The 24,695-nt window shown below is 44.7% G+C and overlaps 3 protein-coding genes across 8 annotated transcripts in view; 2 read left to right on the top strand and 1 right to left on the bottom strand.

Moving 5' to 3' along the window:
* The window catches only part of Zmynd12 (zinc finger MYND-type containing 12), a 31,593-nt gene extending 26,321 nt beyond the window's left edge, over nt 1-5,272 (bottom strand). Inside the window, exon 1 of one of the 2 annotated variants that reach the window (XM_031376887.1) lies at nt 5,103-5,272. In XM_031376887.1, coding sequence (XP_031232747.1) covers nt 5,103-5,212 — 110 coding nt within the window. In that variant the 5' untranslated portion in view covers nt 5,213-5,272. The remainder of the gene's footprint in view (nt 1-5,102) is intronic. The other variant, XM_031376888.1, reaches the window with a different exon arrangement.
* Nucleotides 5,273-5,377: 105 nt separating this feature from the next.
* Nucleotides 5,378-9,170, top strand: Ppcs (phosphopantothenoylcysteine synthetase). 3 transcript variants are annotated; one of them, XM_031378472.1, is made up of 3 exons: nt 5,378-5,665; nt 6,418-6,521; nt 8,396-9,170. In XM_031378472.1, exons 2-3 carry the CDS (start codon nt 6,429-6,431, stop codon nt 8,717-8,719), a joined length of 417 nt encoding a protein of 138 aa, XP_031234332.1. In that variant the 5' UTR covers nt 5,378-5,665; nt 6,418-6,428; the 3' UTR covers nt 8,720-9,170. The 3 variants fall into 3 exon arrangements, with proteins under 3 accessions (XP_031234332.1, XP_031234331.1, XP_031234333.1); XM_031378471.1 differs by lacking the exon at nt 5,378-5,665 and adding an exon at nt 5,679-6,252; XM_031378473.1 differs by lacking the exons at nt 5,378-5,665; nt 6,418-6,521 and adding an exon at nt 6,529-6,738.
* A 3,234-nt stretch (nt 9,171-12,404) lies between these two features.
* Nucleotides 12,405-24,695, top strand: part of Ccdc30 (coiled-coil domain containing 30) — a 98,260-nt gene continuing 85,969 nt past the window's right edge. For 2 of the 3 annotated variants that reach the window (XM_031378468.1, XM_031378469.1), the window contains exon 1: nt 12,405-12,808. The gene's annotated coding sequence lies outside the window, so the exon portion shown is untranslated. The remainder of the gene's footprint in view (nt 12,809-24,695) is intronic. The other variant, XM_031378470.1, reaches the window with a different exon arrangement.

Here is a 24,695-nt window from a genome sequence, read left to right as displayed (position 1 = left end):
CCGCCTGCAGCCCCCCTCCACCTGCAGCCCCCCCTCCACCAACCCTAAGTTTAATGTGCTTATTATGATGCTGGATTTTACCCAATGGTTTTTCTGCATCAAGTGAGACAAAATGTGTGTGTGTTTAATTCTCTTAGTATGGTGTTTTATATTGACGGATATATGTTTATTCAACCTATCCTGAATTCCTAAAATAAATCCCAATTGCCTATGATGTCTAATCCTTTACATTGGCTGACAGGTTTGGTTTGCTAAAATTTTAAGAACTTTCGCATCTGTATTTATTAGGGAGTTTGTTCTGTAATTTTGTGATATTTTATTTGGCTTTATTACTGGGACACTATAGGTCTTATAGAATGAGTTAGAAATTATTTAACAAATTAAAGGATCCTCTTTTTAACAAATTAAAGGATCTGTGTTCACTTTCCTTTAAAGGTGAAGGACTACACCAGCCTGTGTTATCTGGTTTTGGTTTCCCATCACTTGCTATAGATCTAGTCAGACATTGTTTCTTATGTCAATTTGGTTGCTCTTTAGGGATGTGTCTGTTTTTCATCTGGATTATCTAATTTCTTGATATTAGGTGTTCAGAGTGTTCTCTTATAATCTCCCTTATTTCAGCAAGGCCAGCAATAATGGACCAACCTCATTTCTGATTTTAGTTATTTAAATCTTCTTCTTCCAGCCATTCTAGCTAAGGTTCGTCAGCTTTGTTATTTTTTTCCTATTTCTTGATATGTTTGTTTATCCTTTCTACACTTTTTCCTATCTGTTTGATTCACCTCTGCTTTTTCTCCTAGCCTGTCTCCATCTAACACAGAGCTATGCATGAACAGGTTAATCAACATGGTTTTTTGTTTGTTCTTTAATAGGTTAAGATGGAATACTAAGTTACTGATCTGAGGCCTTTTTTAACAGCTGTGAATTCATAGGAACTACGAATTCAACAATACACTATAGGTATGGTTTTAGTGTGTTGTTTTCTCCTTTTCATTTCTCCCAAAGCATTTTTCAGTCTCCCTTTGACCCACTGGATTTTAAAGAGTGTGTTATTTTTGACCTGATTGTATACTTACCAAATTTCCTTCTGTTACTGGTTATTGATTTCATTGCACCATAGTAGAACCTACCTTCTGTGATTTTATTCCTTCCATACTTATGACCTAACATATGGAGAACTTTTGATATGCACTGGAGAGGATGCATAATCTATAGACTTGGTTGGGCCTAGTTAATGTACTGGGTTGTCCAAGTCTCACATTTCCTTAAGGATCTTCTGCCTAGTTGTTCTATTCACTATTAAAGGGATATTAAAGCTTCTGACTGCTGTTCCTGCCCTGATTATTTCCCCTCTGACTCTGTCGGCTTCAGCTCTGTGTATTCTGAGGCTCTGGCTAAGGATATACAGTTATTGGCTTTTGCACTTCTACTGCTAATGATACATTTTCACGTAAGCATGAGATATTTATGGACTCTATTATACATTATATATATATATTTCAAAACAAGTAACTACAATCTAGGGGAACGGTTGCCTGTGTGTTTCCGTTTTTCTTCCAGACAATAACTACTGTATGTTTCGGTAGCTCCAAGGTCTCAGGTGCAATAACTCAATCCCCTGGAGGCAGCACAAAAGCAGCCGTGGGAACTACATGGCTGCAGCCACCTCTCTCCTTCCTTCTCTTCAGATGACAGAAACACAGCAAAGTATTTAATTTACAAACTATACTATTGCCAGAGAAGTGATAGAAAGCATTTTAAGGGTTTTGCTGTTGTTGTTTTCTGTTGTTTTGTTTAATGGTGGGGGTGAGTTAGAGAATTACTGAAAACAGATTAACAAAAACACTTCACTGGGACTCAGAAACAGTCACATTCCACAGCAGAGGGACGGCAGGCTGAGTCACTGAGAACGATGGGAAAGGTAATGTATCCAACTTCCTGACCTTTGTTCCACTGACAGTAACCAGCAGAGCTTGCCTTTCTTATATTTTTGGTTGTGAGCCTAGCCTTTAACGGCTGAGCCATCTCTCCAGCCCAGAGCTTGCCTTTCTAAAGAAACAGCTTTCTTCATACATTTCTGGTGCCATCAATATTGAGCTGTCTCACCCAAATATTCACCACAGGCTGGGATATAAAGGAGGAACTGAGATCACAATTAAGCTGTTTATGAGGCTGACATGTTTTATTCAAGCATCATCAGGGGTTATTAACCTCCATCTGGATGTCCTTACAGAAGGCATCCAATCCACCAGCCATTGAAGCTTCTCTTTCTTTTCCCCTTCTTCTTCCTCTCACTTCTCCCCTCTGCCTCTCCCCCCTTCCCTTTCTTTCTGAGACAATTCACACTGTAGCCCAGGCTTGCCTTGAACTATTAGCCCAGGCCATCCCTGAATTTACAGTGATCCTCTTGCCTTTGCCTCCCATGTGCTAGAACTACAGGCACGAACCACCACAACCAGTTTTCTATTGCTTCTTATCATCAAATACCACTTGACATTTTCTCCCCAGTGGCCAGTGACAGCCTTTAGGTTTGTATCACATTCAATTAAAGGGAAAATATTGCGAATTACTGTTATCTTTATGTTATGATCTGCTGTGCTATGAACCGAGGGCTCTCTGATCTACTACTACTGTTTCTGTGTGTACTTTCATAAAATTATCCTTCTTAACAGTGGTTTATTCCAGGTCAGCAAGATTTCTTTCCAGCAAGCCTTATGACCTGGGCTGGAACCCACATGCTGAAGCAGAGCACTGTAGAGGGAGTCTTTTGTACAGTGTGTGAAAGCTTCAATAAAAGGCTATTGGCCTAGGAGCTGAAGCAGGAAATAGGGAGGTAAAAGTTCTGATACAGAGAGAGAATTTTTGGGATAGTCGGGAGCAAGAAGGAGATTTGCCCAGCAATGTTGATGGAGAAAGAAGCATCAAACTGAAGGAGAGGTGACTTGTTCTGTGGCACTCAGAGAATGGAATGAATGGGTTAAGATACAAGCTAGTGGGTAACAAAGCCAAAGATATTGACCTAGGCATTTATTCATATATAATTCAGTCTCAGAGTCGCTATTTCTGGGAACAAAAAGGTGGTAAAGCCTGTGGTTACAGAAAACTTACTCCTGAAAGCTGTCTTCTGACCTGAACTCACACACACACACACACACACACACACGCCAACACAGTTAAATAAATAAATGTCCTGTTTTTGTTTTATTTTGTTTTGTTTTGTTTTTTTGAGACAGGGTTTCTCTCTCTGTGTAGTCCTGGCTGTCCTGGAACTCACTCTGTAGACCAGGCTGGCCTCGAACTCAGAAATCCGCCTGCCTCTGCCTCCCAAGTGCTGGGATTAAAGGCGTGTGCCACCACTGCCCGGCAATGTCCTGGTTTTTTTTTTTTTTTAATGACCTATCACCCAGGAACATATTCACAATTCATAGTTTATACCATAAATATTCAGAAGCAAATAGAAGGAATTTCACAAAAATGTCAGTCTGTTTTACTGAGTGATGGGATGACGGACTCGAGCCCGTGCCCACTTGCCAAGACTGAGGATGGATGTAGCGTGTACAACATGGAGGAAGGGCACTTGGAACAACAGTCTGAGAAAGGGAGGACCAGCATGACCAGTACCCTCTGATCTGGCGAGGTGGAGTCTACCCTCCCCTGTACCACACTGCTGCTGCTTGCCATCTTCACCAATGAACACAAGCATCACATCAACTCAAAACCATCCATATGGCTTGCTAAGGGATAAATTCCAAATCCGTACGTCTTGTCTCACTGCCTGGCCTAAACCTGCATCTTCTTGGTTTATACTCCTCCTCCTAACCAAACAGAACTCTAAACTGGTTTTGACTAAACTCATAGGAAGAAATGCATCCTATGAGTATACATTACTTATACAGTATAAACGCAGGTTGTGAGTTATTCATGGCATCCCTGTGTGAAATGTGGAATTCACTGGCTGCCCCTCACTGGATTTTCTTTCCCACTTAGCTTTCTGCCAAGGTCTTTCCCCCTTTGTCCAAACCACTGCTGTGTTCCTGGGAAGGCCTACCTTTCTTCTCTGTGTCTTCACATAGCCTGTAGTGGCCTCTCAATACTCAACTCAAATGTTATTTCAGAGAAACCTTTTTAGATACTACCCCAGTCACCATGTTACCCTCCTCAAAAGTCTCAGCTTAGGACTGACAGTATTAAGCATGTAGAATGAATAATTAAGGCTTAAAAAAAAAAAAGTCAGTTGGCTATGAGTTAGATTGGTAGGTCAACACCCTAGTTTTGGGGGGCCCAAAACAGAGTCTAGGGCAGGGGATGTGATTTAGTTGGTAGTTTGTCCAGTAAGCACAGTGCCTTGGGTTCCATCTCTTGTACTACACAAACCAGACATGGCAACACACGCTTGTAACCACAGCCCTTGAGGGGTGTTGGTACGATGTTCAAAAGTTCAATCCTTAGCTTACATAATGAGTTTGAGACCAAGTACGTGAAACCCTGTCTTATAAAAAGGATGGGGTTGTGTTAATGCGAAATCATATAAACCCTTTGCATCTTGAATTATTCTACATTCAAACTCCCTTAGCTGTGTGCACTGGCCAATTAGTCTTCTTTCTAGTCCTGAAGGATACAAGTCTTTCCTACTTAAGAACCCTACCTGTGCTCTTTGTAGGACAAGAACGTGGGCTCTTTAGCTCCTTATCTTCAGACCAATCGTCTACTCTCAGAGAAGCTGTCTGCACAGTTTCTCCTCCCATTTCCTTTGACTTGCCATTTCTCCCTGAAATCATCATTTATGTCCTTCTCTGCCTTCTGAGCTCTACTTGACCTTTGAGAGGAGAGATCTACAGAAATGGCTCCATTATGTTTAGCACCAGGAATGGTTTGCAACATGGTAAAAGTAGGAACCCTGCAAAACATCATGCGAAAACCCAGCAGAGCTAGAGAAGATGCAGAGGAAGCCACAGAAGTCTTAGACACGCGTCTTCAAGCCTGCTCAGGACTTGTGGGATCGTTGGCCGAAAAGGCCACATACAACAGACACACAAGGCCAGACCCATGGTTGGGAGACCGGGAGGGAGCAGAGGCACCAGGCACCATGTTCCAGGGCCTACCAGTAATAAGTGACTGTACAGGCCGTGCACACCCGCTCGGCCGGGGCTTCGCACACCTCACAGCAGAGCCGGCGCCCCTTGGGCACCGCCAGCGGGTAGATCACGTTCATGGTGCGGCCAGCGGCGTCAGTCTCTAGGACCGTTGCCGGGCTAGCGTACGCAAGTCTGAGGTGTCACGTGACAACCACGGGCCAGCCGGGACGCCGGGATTTCAAGGGCAAGGGGGAGGGGCGAGACTAACAGCGACAATTGGGGAGGGGAGAGCACAAACTCTAAATCTCAAAGGTTAAATGGCCAGAACTTGATTGTAATGTAGCTCGAGCGTGGGGAGAGCTGTACGGTGGCCGGTATAGGTCAAAAACAACCACTTCGTTTTCCAGTCTAGGAAACCCACAGGAAGTATCCTTTTTCTGGATTTTCGAGAAAGGTTCTTCCTCTAGACGCTTTCCGACGGGCTCTGCCAGAACAGCCAAGTAGTTCAAGCCTTGGCGAGGTCAGGACCTACTGGCGGACATAGGGAAGGGACTGACCACAGTCACTATTTGCGGCTGCGCGCAGCTCAGGTATCCGGAAGGGGGCGTGGCGGCAGCGGCCCGGCGTGCCCGAGCGCCGAGGTTCTAGCGTGGGGTGACTACGGTGCAGATGGCGGAAATGGACCTGGTGGCTGAGTTGCCGCGTCCCGCGGGTGCTGCGCGCTGGGCGGAGGTCATGGCTCGCTTTGCGGCCAGGCTGGGCGAGCAGGGCCGGCGTGTGGTGCTGGTCACATCTGGAGGCACCAAGGTCCCCCTGGAAGCGCGAGCCGTGCGCTTTCTGGACAACTTCAGTAGCGGGCGACGCGGGGCAGCGTCGGCGGAGGTCTTCCTGGCTGCCGGCTATGGAGTCCTGTTCTTGTACCGAGCGCGCTCGGCTTTCCCCTATGCCCACCGCTTCCCGCCCCAGGCCTGGCTGTCAGCCCTTCGGCCTTCTGGCCCAGCCCAGTCGGGCAAGCTGAGTCTGGAGGCCGAAGAGAATGCACTCCCGGGCTTTGCAGCAGCATTGCAGAGCTACCAAGAGGCAGCTACTGCTGGCACCTTCCTGGCTGTAGAGTTTACCACTTTGGCGGATTACCTGCATCTGCTGCAGGCTGCGGCCCTGGCTCTCAGTCCATTAGGTGAATGTTCTAAGAAATCCAAAGGTTTCTTGGCTGTAGAGCCATTCTCCCTAGTCTCCTTTCATCCTCATGCCTGCTGCCTACCCCACAGCCGAGGAGCCCGAGTTGAAAAGAAAAGATCCCATGCCCTTCCCCGATTTCTTATACTCCGGTTTTTCTTCACAGGCTCTTCTGCGATGTTTTACCTGGCCGCGGCCGTGTCAGATTTCTATATTCCTGTCTCCGAAATGCCTGAACACAAGATCCGCTCATCTGGTGGCCCACTGCAGGTGATCGGCTCTTCTCTTCCAGAGATCTGACCCCCCTAGAACCAGTCTTGGGTTACTTTCCTCTTGATCTGGATGGCCTTTCTGCATTCTGTATGAGCTAGGCACTGGGAATACAGAGATGAATAAGACACTGCTCTCCCTCAAGGACCTCACAATCTAGCGAGGGCCTGGACACCAGCTATAATCACAGATCAGAATGATAAATGCTGTAGTGGAGGTATGTACAAAGTGCAGTCAGATCCCGGGGTAGTGAGATGGGGGAGTCAGGGTGATGGAGATGACTCATCAAAAGATGGGCAGAGGGCCTGATCAAGTGGGGAAGGTTATTCTAAGTGGAGTTACAAGTTGGAGTTTGCAGTTGGTTAACATTGTGTGAACCAAAGCACTTTGGTAAGGCTGAAGAGTCAGGTTGCCTCCTTGTATGCAGAAACTTTGTATCCCTTAAGAGCGTTGGACTTCTCCTGTGGAAACACAAAGGAGGAAGAAAAAGACAGTAGTTGTTGTTTGGATGGAGTGGCACCACCCTTCACTTGCAGCCCTCCAGAAACAGATGGACTCTGTCATTTCAAGGCTAGCCTGGTCTACCTAGTGAATTGCAGGCCAGCCAGAGCTGCACAGGGAGATACTATCTCAAAGTAAATAAATAAAAGTATCCTAGCATTTTGGAACTAGGAAGTAGAGGGATAAAGGGGGGGTTTTGTGTTTCAGGAAGAGGAATGGGAGGAGAGTGTCACTGCTGAGAACCTGAAGGTGATTTGGTGGAACCCGAGGGAATCATAGACATTTATTGGCTGATATTAAGTAGTGTTTATTGATGAAACTCTCTGAGGGGCACCTTTGGGATAATTAAGTTACACATTTCAGAGTACCTACTGTGTGCCAAGTGTTACTGTGGAAGAGAAATACACGGGCAGTAGCTAGCATTGCTTTCAGTCTTCAGGGGAATCCCTGATGCACACAGGTGGTAAATGCCAAGAAGAGAGATCAAGTGGGAGCTTGTGTGATTCCTGTCACACTTGCAGACAGAACTCATACTCTTTAAAAATTCTGAGATCTCTAGTTTATCCCATATTTTTTTTTCTTGAAAATATCCAGAATGACATAATATTCCCTCTTGGTTGTATAAGGTTTAGGAAACAGGGCAGGAACTTAAATCAAGTGAAGACCAAGTCAACAAGTGAAAAAAAAAATAAGTAGAAATCATTAGCTACTCCCACCAACAAATGACATATTTTAGATTGACATATTTTAGGTTTAAAAGTCAGTATTACTGGACTCCTGCCACAGTAACATTTTCATGAACAAATTATAGTCATCTTCAGATTTGCTTTAAGGAAAACAAAAAATATATGAATATGGTTAAAATACAGTGAATAAAATTCTCAAAGACTTAAAAATATTTAAATGAGTTCAAGGAAGCACCAGGCATGGTGGCAGCTCACACCTCTAACCCCAGCACTCTGGAAACTGGTGGGAAGGTCTGACTTTGAAGCCGACCTGGTCCATATTCCAAGCTCTAGGACAGCCAGGGCTGCATAGTGAGACATAGTGAGAGTTTCTCTTTGAAAATAGTAACGACAGTAAACTAAAGGGGCATGTTTAAGGAATTGTAATGAAAATGGCAGAACAGTGCTGGTTCACAAAACTTACTTTGCACCAAAGTAGATGTTTGGCTCTGAATTCAGGCTTTGATGTAAACCTAAAGGAACCTGCAGAACCCAGTCCTCAGCATTTAGTGTGCTGCAAGAAGTTTCCAAACTCTACGAAAGCCCACTTAATAACCTTTGGCAGAAGTCGGTCCTTGATTGCTTGGATCCCTGGTCGGGACTGACCAGTGTTTACTTACTGAACTTTGCTTGCTTTCTCTGATACAGATAACAATGAAGATGGTACCAAAGATGCTTTCTCCTCTGGTTAAAGACTGGGCCCCCAAAGCGTTTATAGTTTCATTTAAGCTGGAGACAGACCCGGACATCATAATTAGTCGGGCTCGGAATGCTTTGGAAGTTTACCAGCATCAAGTGGTGGTGGCCAATATCCTGGAGTCAATAAAGTCCTTTGTGATCATTGTAACCAAAGACTCAGAGACAAAGTTACTGCTGTCGGAGGAGGAGGTAGCAAAAGGCATGGTGATAGAAGAGAAGATAGTAGACGACCTTCGGTCTAGACACACAGCTTTTATATGTGACAAAAACTGAAGGAAATGCTCCTCTAGGATCAAAAACCAGGGTTCTTACCACTGATAGGAACTAAGATTAATCCTTTGTTAAGGATAAACACAGTGAAGAAATAGTGAAAGTGGTGTGCAGGCAAATGCCTGTTGGGATTCAGTTCTGTGAGTGAAACACTTGACACTCACCTTGATCTGGAAAGTGAACAAGAATTCACAAAGACGACTGTGGGATTGCGTGTTCTGCAGAGCAGACGGAACTGGAGCTGCTGTCTGTCAGCCTACTGAACAGTAGAAAGGTCGTGGGTGCATGAAGGGTCATGCTCTGAAGAAGTATTTATCAAGTGCCTACCATGTGCCAGGGCCTTTGTGAGCTGTAAGGGTCTGAGCGATGAATGAGCATGTCTCATTTGGGAACTGGATGTACAAAAATGTATGTGCAATAAAGTGTGTGCCCACAAAGGGACACTTGGAAAGGGTGGGTTTCTGGTTTTTTTTGTTTTTTTCTTTTAATTTTAGTTCTGTGTTTGAGTGTTTCTGCTTGCATGTATGTTTATGGGTATGCTGTACCTTTGGAGGCTAGAAGAGGGAATCAAATCCTCTGGAACTGGAGTTTCAGAGGTTGTGAGCCTCTGTGTGGGTGCTGGGAATCAAACCTAAGTCTATTAAAAAAAAAAAAAAAAAAAAGCAAAAACGTGTTTACTAAAACAGTAATAAGGCAGATACCCCCCTACAGATAGTCTGTAGATCACAGACCTTCCTACATCTACTTTTTGCCTCTTGTCCTAGATTTACTCCATATTTAAGTAACACTTTTCAAATATTTTAAAACTGTTCTAAAGGTAAATAACTAGCCTTCCACTTGGGTCCTGGCAGGAGCTAAATGATTGCTTCTGCCCTGAGGGAACTGTTACAGTGTGATAGAATGTGGGGTTTGGATTGTTACAGTGTGATAGAGTGTGAGTTTGGAAAGCTAGCTGGGCATTCTACTAGTTTCATGAATGAGACCCTTGACTTAATCTCAGTTTATATATCTACAGTGTAGGGATAAACAAAGTAATTCGAAGATAGAGCATTGGTCTCCTGTCTGGCACTTTACATTCAGTACGCTGGTGCACGTACCATTTTTTTCTCCGTGGGTCAAGCCAACACATTTGATCACTGAATCCCTGAGAAACTCACTATCCCTAAGAAGTTCTCACTGTCCTGTTTTGGAGTAAGAGTGGATACTTAGTGCAGAAAAATCTCCAGTAAGTGAGGCATAGGATACAGTTGGGTGGGATGCTATTATTAATTATGTCGAAGTAAGTAATGTTCAACATAAATTTCAGTTAGGGACTGGTGGTGAAATTCAGTAGTTGAGCACTTGGCTAGCATGTGCAGGCCTTGGGTATGATCCAGTTCAATGTAAAAACCTGGCTAAAGGATTGGAGAGATGGCTCAGTGGTTAAGAGCATTGACTGCTCTCCAGAGGTCATGAGTTCAATTCCCAGCAGCCACATGGTGGCTCACAACCATCTGTAGTGGGATCTGATGCCCTCTTCTGCTGTGTCTGAAGACAGCAACAGTGCGCTCATTGCATTAAATGAATAAGTAAACCTTAAAAAAAAAAAAAAAAGGAACTGGCTTACTGTACAACTCATCACGGAGTTGGCAGGGTAGCCTGACAAGGCAGTAAAGAGTGTTTCAGTTATGATATAAACAGAAGTGACCAAGATAAGTAGAAACAATAAAATTTGGACCTGTGGCCTCCAGCACAAGATGGTTTATTGGTGCAGCCAGGAGTGAAAACAGTCTCCTGGAGCACACAGTTGAGATGAACTTTAGGTCTAGTTGGCAAAACTTCCAAGACAACAAGAGGCTTTGCCACTGGTACAATGCTGTCAAAGATTGACTTTCCTCTCTACACACAGCCCTGGCTGCCGACTCATCTGCACGGTGGGATCTGTGTCGCTAGAACTAGGTGATCTTCACGATTATATTCATGAAGGATCCTCTTCAGATTGTTTTATTAAAGCCCCAAACAATCACTAACTTGTTTTATGGACTCACTGATGTTTCTCCCTTCAGTTTATTGTCTGTTCTGAGAGCTTAGAAACAGTATTTACCCAGGTAGAAGTTCCAGGGATTTGTGTATGTGTGCGTGTGTGTTTTAGCAGGTAGAAATGCTTGCAAAGGAAAACAAGAAGGCATTTAATCTGGATTGGAGGGCCAAGGAACCTTTCCTAAAGAGGTGAGGCTGAGACTGATAAGTGGGAGTGGGTCGTGAAGGAGGTGAGCATTTTAGGTCAGAGAGGCCAAGGAAGAACTAACAGAAAATAGGGGATGCTGTTCAGATGATGGTCCCCAGATGATCCAGAAGGAGGGGCTGGCAGCTAGAGTAAGACTAAGAAATGTAAGTGGATACCAGCAAAGCAGAAGCTTCTAAAAAGTGAGCCCCCGAAAACGCAGCTTTGACAAGTACCTGGAATCCTGCAAAAAGAACATCTGAAGATTTAAGCTGAACCTGTGCTAAAATGTATCACTAAAAGTACTTTGGGGCTGGAAGAAGAAGACGATGACATGGTTACTAAGCCAAGATTCATCCCCAGTGCCCACAAGGCTCCCAATGACTGTAACTCTAGTTCCAGGAGATCTGGTGTCCTCCTTTTGCCTCCTTGGGCTCTAACATGCATATGATGTACATTAACTTTATCAACATAAACCTACATTCATGCACATAAATCTTTTTTAAAAAATATTTATTTTGCATTCTATAAGAAGCCGAACAGAATTGTCAATGCTTCGGCTTTCTTAAGGGTTCCGGCCTTCATGGTAATTCTGGCCAAGCTTGATTAAAACAATCTGAAGAGGATCCTTCATGAATATAATCGTGAAGATCACCTAGTTCTAGCGACACAGATCCCACCGTGCAGATGAGTCAGCAGCCAGGGCTGTGTGTAGAGAGGAAAGTCAATCTTTGACAGCATTGTACCGGTGGCAAAGCCTCTTGTTGTCTTGGAAGTTTTGCCAACTAGACCTAAAGTTCATCTCAACTGTGTGCTCCACGTGACATGGTAATTCATGTCACAATAATTATCGAAGTCCAAAAGTGTGGAGATGTGCCTTAGGTACTCCAGGTGTTATGACAATCTGGCCCTAAATTGACATGCACAGACAGTATTCTGCCAATTTTCTTTTTATTCTCTTTCTTTCTTTCTTTCTTTCTTTCTTTCTTTCTTTCTTTCTTTCTTTCTTTTTTTCTTTTCTCTCTCTCTCTCCTCTCTCTCTCTCTCTCTCTCTCACTCTCTCTCTCTCTCTCTCTCTCTCTCTCTCTCTCTCTCTTTCTTTTTGTTTTTAAAGGCAAGGTTTCATTCTATAGCCTAGGAGGCACCAAGTGGAATCTACTGTATCACACTAGCTGGCTCCAAATTCATTTCTACCTCACCCTCATATGCATGGACTCTCACATCCAAGTTTTGAAGTCACTTACAGAAAAACAAACATAAGGATATAGGTGAACTTGGAAGGAAGCAATTCGAGAGCTAGAACTCTATGTTTGCTCGCAGCCTGTGAATTATACAGATGCGGTACACTGTTGTCATGGTTACTCCAGAGCCAATGAAGTACTCTGTAGTTCCTGGAGGCCAATGGTGTGCGCTGTAACAACAGTCATCCCAGGAAGAACTGCCCTGGCACCCAAAGCGTGCGCGGTCTCCATGGCTCCCGCCGGGTTGCGCCTGCGCGTCCCCTGCTGAGCGCGGTTGCCAGGACAGCAGCTGGGTGGCTAGAGTTGAGCGACCCCTGCTCCTGCGCGCTCGCAGGAAAATCCCACCTCAGCCCCGGGACGGACCTGCTCTTCCCGTGTGCACATTCCAGATCTCTTCGGATCCCTGGTGAGCTCCTTCACACGGTGCTGGCGGGCTTCGGTGTGCCGGGCCCGGTAACGGTTCGTCCAGGAGAAGCTTGCTTGTGACTGTCCCCGAAGGGCCCGACAGCCACAAAGGCCCTAGAGACACTGTTGTGCCCTGCGCGCGGGCCGAGGGAAAGGACTGTGGGGCTAGCTTCGTCACGCGCAACCTTGCATCCGGATGAAGCTCTGCAGGCCTTTGGGGACACCAGCATCCGAGGTCATCAAGTCAGTTGCCTTCTGCCTTTCAGCCTTCAACTCCATCCACTTCTCTCACCATCCGAGCACCGGCTCCTTTATCCTGTTTACCCCACAACCATCTCACCCTTCCCTGTCCATGCTGTGCATTGTTGAATGTCTTCACCATTCTGTCACCTATAGGCCACCTCCTTCCGCTTCCCTATAGCGAGCGAGACTTTGCATGACTGCACATTTCTCATCCTTCAGCGCTGCAGTCCTTGTAAGGAGTTGCCGTTTCTCTGCACTGTTGCAAATTCTCTGTCTTGGGCGAACTAAACGTTGGAAATACATACATTAGGAGGTTGCAAACCTATTGTGTTTTGAAAATAGAAAAAAATTAAATGTCAGTTTTGGACTTCTTGACAGCCATATACACACATACCATATGTGAAAGTTTAAGTTCTATTCCTTGTTAAGTACTATGTTAAATACAAATTTAAGCAATATGTTCATTCTTGTTAAAATGTCGTTCAAAAATGACCGCATAGCCAAATTTTGACTTTTAGGCCAAAGTATATCCAACACCCGTGGATTGTGGGATTTGCCAGAGTGGAGATACTTGAAACTGTCCGTGTCTCTCTCTCTCTCTCTCTCTTTCTTTCGTGTCAGTTTCTAAATCAGAAAACACTTTTGGTAAAGGGAATCAATCAAGAGCAACTTAACATATTTTTGGCAAAGGAGCAAGCCCAGTGGCCCTTTAAAAAAAAAAAAAAAAGCCGGGCGGTGGTAGCGCATGCCTTTAATCCCAGCACTTGGGAGGCAGAGGCAGGCGGATTTCGGAGTTCGAGGCCAGCCTGGTCTACAGAGTGAGTTCCAGGACAGCTATACAGAGAAACCCTGTCTCGAAAAAAAAAAAAAAAGAGAGAGAGAGAGACTAATACAGAAGTTCTAGAGTGCAAAATGGAATAATTTAGATCCAGTGAAATTTTATTGTAGCCTGGAAAGTATTATTTAAGTCATACTTTGTCTCATAATATGCATTCCGTGTTGGTTCTTATTATTGCTTTCTCAGTATTCAGCTTTAAGTGTAAACCTAAGTTTGAGGAGCCGTAAGTTTACATTTTAAACAGGCACTTTGAGGGTTATAATATTTTGATCTCTTGGACCAAGTAAAGCAACAAAAGCAGTATTTTTCATGCCGGGGGTCATTTCTGATTTCCAAATGCTGAAAAATTCAGCTCTCTGTACTAAGTTAGAAATGACAAAGTTCTGCAGCTATTCTAATTTTTCACATCAAGTAAAATTAAGTAGAATCTCTTGAAAAAGTCACAGAGACTAGGCATGATGGAACATTCCTTTAATCTCAGTATTTGGGAGGCAGAGGCAAGTGGCCCTCTGTGAGTTCAAGACCAGCCTGGTCTACAAATTGAGTCCAGATCAGCCAGGGCTCTGTTACATAGAGAAACCTATCTTGTAAACAAAACAAGAAGAAGAAGGAAGAGGAGAGGGAGAAGGAGAAGGAGGAAGAGGAGGAAGAGGAGAAGGGAGAGAAAGAGGAAGAGGAAGAAGAGGAGGGGGAGGAAGAGGAAGAAGAGGAGGAAGAGGAAGAGGGGAGGGAAAGGAGGAGAAGTAGGAAGAGGGGAAGGGGTGGAGGAGGAGGAGGAGGAGGGGAAGGAGGAGGAGGAGAGAACAAACCACAGAGGATTAGGTTTTCTTTTATGAGGTGCTTCCTTCTCTGATAAGTATTGGACAAAAATTTATGACAAGGTTAAATTATAGTCTTTTCCTCTTCCCCTCAAATAGCCCTAAAGCAGGGGGTGGGTGAGGAGATTTTGATTTATGAGACATTTGCAAGGCATGGAGTCACATGGAGTCATGGATTGTGCTACCAGCACCTGGTCAGTAGCGGCCAGGGCTTCCGAGATACATCCTCCGATGTGCAGAACATCTCACTTAACAAAGAATGGTCCCACTGAAAGTACAGACAGCCACAGAACTAAGAAACTGTCCTAACATAACCAACCTTGAGTTTGTGTACTTTACACCAGCCCTGGTTCACAGGTGTGCATTTTACATATAGATGCTGTGCGTTTTACATATGGATGCAGTGCATTTTTCTTTTTCCTTTCACTTATGTGTTGGGCCTTTCTTACGTTGCTACATCGTTTTTAATCTTTTTTTTTTTTGGGGGGGGGGGTTTGAGACAGGGTTTCTCTGTATAGCCCTGGCTGTCCTGGAACTCACGCCTTTAATCCCAGAACTTGGGAGGCAGAAGCAGGCGGATTTCAGAGTTCGAGGCCAGCCTGGTCTACAGAGTGAGTTCCAGGACAACCAGGGCTATACAGAGAAACCCTGTCTCAAAAAAAAAAAAAAAAAGTATATTTTATGTAGGAATTGAAACAACCTGTGAATTGCATTCTTGCATTTGAATTCTATTTCTATAGAAGGAAGAAGAGCGATTAGAGTGAAAAGTCACATGAGTGGCTGTTCCAGTTTTGTGGACACATATTTGTTTGTTCCTTAGCATCACTTATAGACCACATGATCCAAAACCAGTCCCTTCCGCAGAGCCCGGAAATGTCCCTCTGTTGTAGTTAGAGGGCAGAAGTGGCAGCACCATGCTGTTTGTCCTCTTGCCACCTACAATTCATTATTACTTTCACACTTCAGCTTACCGCTTCACCCTTTAGACGTGAGAAGTTTGAGAGGCCTGAAAGCATTGGTTTACACTAGGTAAGATGCTAAATGACCATTTCTTCAGTACCTGCTTCAGAGAGAAGACTTTACTCTCATATCACTTTGTTAAATGGGGGCAGTTTTGGGTACACTTTAAATATCAGAGAATTAATAACTCAAACATGTTTGTATTGCCTTGAGATCTGTTATATTAGATTTTAAGGACTTCCCAACCACCACGTCTGAGTCCACTGGGGAGAAAATTTATTCTGAAATGCTCTCACCCGATCCCAAGCAGAGGGATCTGGGTGTGCAGAGTCAAGGAATTAATTGCCAACAGCATAATGGAAGCATTGACCGTAAGACTTAAGAGCCTAATGCTGATCAGAAGATGAACTGAGAGAGGCAGGCAGGAACCAGGCTGTGGAGAATTTCAGGTGCCAAGCGAAGGGGTTTGAACTCTGCCTGGAAGCAACACAGACATTAAGCAGCAAGTGATCTGCATTTGGAATGAGCCTTCTGGGGGCTTTACAGAACACAGGCTGGGTAGGCGTCAGCTGGCAGCAGCTGCTCCAGTGGCCAGTGCTGCTGTGTGTCAGGAGTGCCTACACTAAGCCAGCAAGCATGGCGTGGCAGGGATGATCAGGAACTGAAGAAAGAGCAAGCAGCTACAGATCTGGAGGCTGTGTGGTGGTAAGATGACTGGGGAGCAGTCAGGGATGACACTTGGGCTAGGGTGCGTCACTATATTATTTGTTAGTGACTATAACTGTAGAATCCAGAAGGTAGTGGGGGGAAATGGCGGATGAATCAAGCTGTCTTAGTTAGGGTTTCTATTTCTGCACAAACATCATGACCAAGAAGCAAGTTGGGGAGGAAAGGGTTTATTGAGCTTACACTTCTACACTGCTGTTGATCACCAGAGGAAGTCAGGACTGGAACTCAAGCAGGTCAGGAAGCAGGAGCTAACACAGAGGCCATGGAGAGATGTTCCTTACTGGCTTGCTTCCAATGGCTTGCTCAGCCTGCTCTCTTATAGAACCCAAGACTTCCAGCCCAGGAATGGCACTACCCACAACGGGCTCTACCCCCTTGATCACTAGTTGAGAAAATGCCCCACAGCTGGGTCTCATGGAGGCACTTCCCCAACTGAAGCTCCCTTCTCTGTGATAACTCCAGCCTGTGTCAAGTTGACACACAAAACCAGCCAGTGCACAAGCCAAGTTGTTCAGTTGACAATTGGGAGTGCACTGACCTCAACCCACTGAGTGATAGCTCTCCACATGGAGAAGGGCCTAAGTCGTGGAGACCTGATTAATGAGCCAAAGGTCTCAAAAGTTTGTACTATCAGAAACAGAGCATTGGCCTATTCTGAAATGATGTGTAGGCTTAGAGCTTGGAGAGCTGTTGTCAGCCTCGCTGATATGCAGCAGACAAAGATTGTCCTGCCAAGAGGAGGAGCATATTCACAGAGAAACCCAGACAGAAGTCATGAGGAAGCCAGATGTGGGGGTGAACACCTGTTATCTCAGAACAGGAGGCAGAGGCAGGCAGAGTTCTGTGAATTCAAGGCCACCCTGGTCCACAGGGAGCTCCATGCTAGTGAGATCCTCCTCCTCCTCCTCCTCCTCTCAATGTCAGTCGGACTGTGACCTGGAAATGTAACCAGGTAAACCCTCTCCTCCTTGAAGTTGCTCTTGGTCCGAGTATTTTGTCACAATAGAAAAGAAACCAGGACAGTGACCATCTTTTCCACCGAGGAAGGAGAGATAAGGATAGCTAAAGATGAAGGGTCATGTCTGGGGGTGGGAAGAAAAGAAAATGGGCTTAGTTTTCCTAGTGTGGAGAACAAGATTATCAGGAGTAAGAGCCAGGACTTCCAGTAGAAGCCATCAACGCACAGTGACCTACAAGATGGAGGCCGAGAATTTGTAGCAGCTTTACTCTGTGTGTTTGCTTCTCTTCCAGCACTCAGCAACCTAAAGTAGATAAAGATTCGTGAAACTGTCCCAGGACTGTTATTTTCAGGAAGGTGGGACAAGGGACAAGATAATTGGGAATATTGGTGAGGGTTAATAAAAATAAGAAGTCAGGTACACACCTTGAATCCCAGCACTTGGGAGGCAGAGGCAGGCGGATTTCTGAGTTCGAGGCCAGCCTGGTCTACAGAGTGAGTTCCAGGACAGCCAAGGCCACACAGAGAAACCCTGTCTCAAAAAAACAAAATAAATAAATAAGAAATTGGGGCCTTTCTGCATTGCTGGTGGGAAAATAAAATGATGCCATTATAGTAGATGATTGCTATAGAATTACATATCTAGCCATTTTATTCCTAAGTAATAAAGCCTGAAGAACAGAAAGCAGGGACCTATAACAATGCTCATACACCAATGTCCATAGCAGCATCTTTCATAATAGTGCAAAGATAGAAGCTACTCAGAGGATGAATGGATGGACTTACTATGTGCAGAACCCTGTAGTATTGATAGAGGAGGGAAGCTGAGGTGGGGATGGCTAGAAGCTGGAATGGGCCAAAACAAGGGAAAGGTGCCTGTGGTTACATGCACAGTAGGCACTTTGAATCCTCAGAAACTAGAGGACAAAGAGAGGCACTGGCCATGGGCTGGGGAATGGCAAGTATTGTACTCTAGTACAGATTTTCTGCTGGGGATAGTTTTAATGTTCTGAAAATGAAATAGAACATCCTGTGTACATGGATGGTGGTGACGGATGACATATGTTGTGAGTACATTTAATACCCATCACTTCACATTCATGAAAATGGCTAAAATGATAAGTTTAGACTTACATATAGTTCACCACAATTTTATAAGACGAGGCAAGGAAGATAGAAGACAGTAATCAGATATGGGGCTTGGCAGTTTGGCCTTGAAGCAGGGTTGTCCCAGGAATTCGGGTTATGATAGGGGTGTGGAGTAGCCATGGAAATGATGGCTAAATAGGACAGAAGTTGGAGATCCCTGTCTTTGTGAGTATGTCTAGTGGGAGAGCAAGGGGGACTTGGCATTAGGATACAAGCCCTGGAGCTCACATTCTCTTCCTCCTCCTTCTCCTCCTCTTCTTCCTTATCCTCCTCCTCTTTCTCCTTCTCTTCCTTCTCCTCCTCCTCCTCCCCCTCCACCTCTGCAGATGCAATCCTCATTTCCCAGAAGCCAAGCATCCAGTAATATCTTCAGCATCCTTCACCCCTTACTGCCCTTCAGCCTTGGGTTCTCTCACATGGTGGAGACCACACTGAACTCATTGCTGGCCTCTCACAAGCTCAGCGGTTTGTAACTAATGCTTTAAAACTGCTGTATTTGCTTGCAGTCTTGGCTGCCTGGTTTTCACACAGTTGTAATGGTACCTTTGCATTCTGCTTTACCTTAACTTTTTTTCATTTATGTTATTAGTGTGCTGGGTGGGGCATTTTCATGCCATGGAATGTGTGGAGGTTTGGGAATAGTTTAGGAGTAGATTCTCTCCAGCCACCATGGACTCTAGGACTGAATACAGGTCATCAGACTTGTACAGCAAATGCTTTTTACCCAGTGAGCCATCTCATCAGCCCCCGCATCCTGGATTTTGTCTCATCATTATAACATAAGCATTTCACATCCAGCATAGGATACTGGTATATGTCCAGCATCTTGGGTTCTCTGATACCCAGAACTAAAACCACAAATAACGCATGATGCTCAGAGACCTTGTGGGAAGGAGAATGTGACAACTGATGAACAGGCCTGGGTAGCACAAGAAGCTTAATTGTAGGTTGTGAGGAGGAGGCATAGTGGGCTAAGGATCCAGACCCCAGCCTTTCTCCTTTAGTATAAAAATCAGATGGCAATTACAGTTCTGAATATAGCTCTCAAAGCTGTTGATGTGTAAAACATAGAGAATAACCGAGCTGTGGTGGCACATGCCTTTAATCACAGCACTTGGGAGGCAGAGGCAGGTGGATTTCTAAGTTTGAGGCCAACCTGGTCTACAGAGTGAGTTCCAGGACAGTCAGGGCTATACAGAGAAACCTGTCTCAAAAAAAAACAAACAAAAAAAAGGCAAAAAAAACCCATAGAGAATAAAGAGCAAAAAATAAAACTATGATTCTTTGAAAGTAAAACAATATTACATAGACTGTGGTACAATAGCACTTATGAGATGTATACCACTGTTAAGTTGGGTCAGACTTACTTACAAGTTTTAATTGGTTACTTACAGTTGTGATTCCTTGTCCTATTTAGAGATTCTCCACTCATATCAGCTCACAAATCAGCAGGTGTTTAGCAGATGTTTTAAAAAATCATTTTATTTTGTGTATGTTTTCCCACATATGTGTATGTGTACTTCTTGGCATGCTAGTACCCATAGAAGCCACAAGAGGGTGCTAGATGCCTTGGAACTAGAATTACAGATCCTTGGGTGTCTTGGTCACTGTGCTATTGCTATAAGGAGACACCATGACAACAGCAACTCTTATGAAAGAAAGCATTTAACTGAGGGCTCACGTACAGTTTCAGAAGTTTAGTCCATTATCATCATGGAAGAGTGCATGACAGCACACAGGCAGACATGTTGCTGGAGAAGTAGCAGAGTTCTACATCTGGATCTGAAGGCAGCAGGAAGAGAGAAGCCACGGCCTGACTCAGGCTTTTAAAACCTCAAAGTCCACCCCCCAGTGACTCACTTCCTCCAACAAAGCCACACCTACTCCAACAAGGCCACACCTCCTAATCCTTCTCAAGTAGGATGTGCTACTTCCTAAAGACTAAGCATTCAAATCTATGAGCCTACAGAGCCACTCTTATTCAAATCTCCTTATCATGAGCTGCCAAGTCAGTGCTGGGTACTGATCCTAGAGCTGCCAGTGCTCCTAGCCTCTACGCCATCTCTCCAGCCCTGAAAGCAGCAGATATTTGACCCACTGTCATGGTTCAAGCTAATATATAGTATGATTGCTTTTTAAAAATTTTTGTTTGAGGGGTGTCTTAGTGTTTCTTTTGCTATAAAGAGACCCTGGGACCATAGCAACTTTTATAAAGGAAAACATTTCATAGAGGATGGTTTACAGAGGTTCAGTCCATTATCAGGTAGGGAGCATGGCAGCATGCAGGCAGACATGGTGCTGGAGAAGGAGCTGAGAGTTCTGCATCTGGATCCTCAGGCAACAGAAGGACACTGTGTATCATAGCCTAGCCTGAGCATAGGAGACATCAAAGTCCATCCCCACAGTGACACGCTTCCTTAAACAAGACCACACCTCGTAATAATTCAACTCCCTATGGGCCAATCAAACACATGAGTCTATGGGGGGTCATTCCTGTTCAAACCACCACAAGAGTTATTACTCTCAAAGTAAGAAAAATTAATTGTAGTAGAAGGCTTAGGTCATATGGTCTTAGGAACTGAATCTGGGGTTCAACAGTAGAGCAAGGCCTTAGGTTCAGTCCTCAGCACTATTCCCCCACAAAGAGAAAACTTTTAAAGCAAGCTGAATGATCCTAAAGTAAACTATAAGGAACATCCTGTGAATAAAATAATTCCTCAATAATACAGAATTAGGAGACTGTAGCTTCCAGCAGATTCCTTTTGTTTATAAATGCTTTGTAGGAAGAAACAAGATTTCTTTGAGCTTTATAATATTGTCAGGATTTGTTTGGAAATTTAAACATTAAATTATAAACCAGCACTGGACAGACAGAAAATCATAAATTTTTAATTTTTGGAATTTAATTTATTATTGTTGTGTATGTGATGTGTGTTACTGCAGACGTACATTTGCCTCTTGCCTCTATAGAACAATTCTTGTGCTTTTTTTCTAGAGGATCAGCATAGACAGACTCGGGGTGCAGTAGGGATACAAGTGAGCTTGCAGGGAAACCTGTGGAAGAAACAAGATAGGCTAATGGCACACAATTTTAAATTTATCTGTGGTTTGGTTCGGCATCTTCATTTAAGCTGGTGCATTCAAAGCTAACATTTGAGGCCAGAAATAGTGCTTATACCTTACACTTGGTGTAAGCACTTGGAAGCAGAGGCAGGTGGATCTCCATGATGTCAGGACCAGCATGGCCTGCATAGCAATTCTGGGTCAGCCAAGGCTACATAGTAAGGCCCTGTCTCAAAAATACAACAGCAAAGGGTGGGTGAGATGGCTCAGCAGTTAAGAGCACTGACTGCTCTTCCAGAGGTCCTGAGTTCAATTCCCAGCACCCACATGGTGGCTCACAACCATCTGTAATGGGATCTGATGCCCTTTTCTGGTGTGTCTGAAGATAGCTACAGTGTACTCATCATACATATATATATGTATATATGTATGTATATATAATTAAATAAATAAATAAAATCTAAAAAAACAACAACAAAGTGAAGGATAGGAACTAGTGTCCATGGGGACAGTGATGGTGATTTTTGGAATAAGGACAGCTCATTAGTTTTGTTTTTTTTGTTGTTGTTGTTGTTTTGTTTTTTTGGTTTTTTTTTTTTTTTTTTTTTTTTTTTTTTTTTTTTGGTTTTTCAAGATAGGGTTTCTCTGTGTAGCTCTGGCTGTCCTAGAACTCATTCTGTAGACCAGGCTGGCCTCGAACTCAGAAATCTGCCTGCCTCTGCCTCCCAAGTGCTGGGATTAAAGGCGTGTGCCACCACAGCCCGGCTGCTCATTAGTTTCTTAAGGGGAAAGAATGCAGGAGTTGGTGGATTTGGTAAGACAGTATGAAGGTTCTCTGGGGAGCAAGAAGCAGGGTGACAGTGGAAAGGGGGGTGATGGAAGCTTAGGGGAGAGGGTGTGAGACAGTGGTCTAGATCTACAGAGAATGGAAGCATGGGCAACAGCTGGGCCGCAGTGAGGCTTCACTGGTGATGAGCAGACTCTAGACACCAAGCAGCGCTGACCAGTGCTCTCCAGCCCTGGTTGGCCTTGGAGGGAGGTGCAGGAGATGGAGAGTCGTGAGGAAATGTACCAGGGCTTTGCTCAGCAGCTAAGAAGAGCAGGGAGGTTCGTGTTCCCACGGCACAGATTATAACGACAGCCTAGTCTAAGCTGTGAAAAATAAGTAAGTGACGAGGTGTGGGCACACACCTGTAGTCCCAGCACTTGGGAGCCTAGAGCAAGAGGACTGGGAGTTCAGGGCCAGCCTGGGCTACATGGTGAGACCCTGCCTCAGTAAATGAGAACTGGCTGGTGTCTAAGGCTCATGGGTTATAATTTCTGTGGTTGAAACTGAGCTAGAAATATCCTGGAAGAGACCAGAGAGTAGAATGCAGGGAACAGACAGGTGAGAGGCCATTCTCACTGGAATGACAGAGCCAGGGAATTACTACAGAAGGCCGAAGAGGATGGAGGGCCAGGTCTTTGGAGTTTGCTGGAGGACTGGGAAGCTAGCTATCATACTGGGTCAGTCATCACTGAGAAGCGCCCATGTCAGGACTTGTCGGGTGACCTTGGGCAAGTCACTTGGCTTCCTGTGCCACAGTCTTCGTGTCTGGAGGAGGAGTGTTACTGCATCTGCTTCACTTGAGTCAGTAATATGGAAAGAACCACTTCTGAAGTTCATCTGCCACACAGTAGGTGCTCAGAAAACAGCACAGCTGTGCACTAACTCTAACCCGAGTCCCTGTGAACTTTAAAAGGTGCCCTTGCTCATTAGAAGCTGTGCTGTTGTTGTTTTTCAGAACCTACTTTAATAAGGGTTCTTAAATGTTTCAATCTCCCTTCTAGCCCACCACACGCCAGAGGTAGTGGAAAAGAGATGTTAATAGGAAAATGGGGGGTTGTGGACCTGTTTAGAAGTAGTTCTTTGGGGCAATTCCAATCTTCATTATCTGCAGTCCAGTCCTCTAGCAAAACACCACCACCAGTCAACCATTGAAGTCCAGTCCACTTGGCAATCAGCACTCATGAATCATCAATGGCAGTTTGATCCAGAAAAAATTGAGAGGCTCCACCAATTGGCCTGAGTCTGCAACTTACTCTCTACAAAGTCACAACATGCAAAGATCAGCAATGCCAGAGCATTATCAGCAAAGACTAGGGAGGTGGAGCAAGGCGAGCCAATGCCAGAGCCTCCCACTCACTGTCTGTGGGGTCCTTTTTATATTCTTTTTAAAAACATCATGTGTCCTCTCATGTGTCTGCTTCAGCAAAACATCCTTTCACTTGTCTGCCCCAGCAAAATGTCACATGACATAACTGAGTTTCCAAAGAAATGAGAAATTTCCACTTCAAGCTGTGGTGGCAACAGTGTACTACAGAGTGAGAACTGCTGCCCACTGTTACTGCTGTTTCTGTGTGACAATGGGCAGGGAGGACCAAAGACTCTTCCACCATACTTCCTTTCTTTCCCTTCCTGCCATCCTTCCTTCCTCCCTCCCTTCCTCACTCCCTTCCTTCCTCACTTCTTCCCTCCCTCCTTTCCTTCCTTCCTTCCTCCTCCCCTCCTTCCCTCTCTTCTCCCCCTCTCTCTTCCTCCCTTCCTTTCCTCTTCCTGCCATCCTTCCTTCCTCTCCCTCCCTCCCTCCATCCATCACTTTCCCTTCACCTTTCTCATTTCTCCTTCCCTTTCTACCCCTTCTTTCACCTCTTTCTTTTCAAAGGTTTTATTTTTACTTTTGTTTGTGTGTTTGTGTGTGCACGTGTGCCAGTCACATGTGTTTGAGCCCCAATCAAGGCCAGAATAGAACTTCTAAGCTCTATCTAAACTACTAAAAAGGAGTTACAAGTGTTTGTTGTTGTGTTAGAAACATGACTCATCTGGACAGATCACACCAGGCCAGGCCATCACAGTTCCATGAGAGAGGTTTATTGGGGGTTGGGTGGAGGACCAAAAGGGCCAACAAAGAAGGAGCAAAGAGAGAGAAGGTCAGGGGGCTCTGCTTTTTATTTGAGCTGTGATGTAACTGCACACACAGAGGGTGGGCAGGTTACTGTACAGCAGTTACCAGACTCACAGGTCCCTTCTGGTCACCTAGGGGTGACATCACTGTCATTGCTGGATTCTGAGCTGGTTCCTGACTGTAAAGCCAGTTCCTGATGCCACCAGTTGTGAACAGCCCTATATAGGTGCTGGGAACAGAAGTCAGGGCTTCTGGATGAGCAGCATGCCCTCTCAGCCATTGAGCTACCTCACCAGCCTGTTTTCCTTCTGGGTTTTTTGTTTTTTGTTTTTTTTTTTAAGAGTTATTTATTTATTTCAGGTATGTGAGTACACTGTAGCTGTCTTCAGACACACCAGAAGAGGGCATCAGATCCCCATCACAGATG

The sequence above is a fragment of the Mastomys coucha genome, unplaced genomic scaffold (assembly GCF_008632895.1).
Source record: "Mastomys coucha isolate ucsf_1 unplaced genomic scaffold, UCSF_Mcou_1 pScaffold18, whole genome shotgun sequence".
In the NCBI taxonomy this organism is placed as follows: domain Eukaryota; kingdom Metazoa; phylum Chordata; class Mammalia; order Rodentia; family Muridae; genus Mastomys; species Mastomys coucha.
Note: the sequence above shows the minus strand (reverse complement) of the source record. Positions and strands in the feature narration are given on the sequence as shown.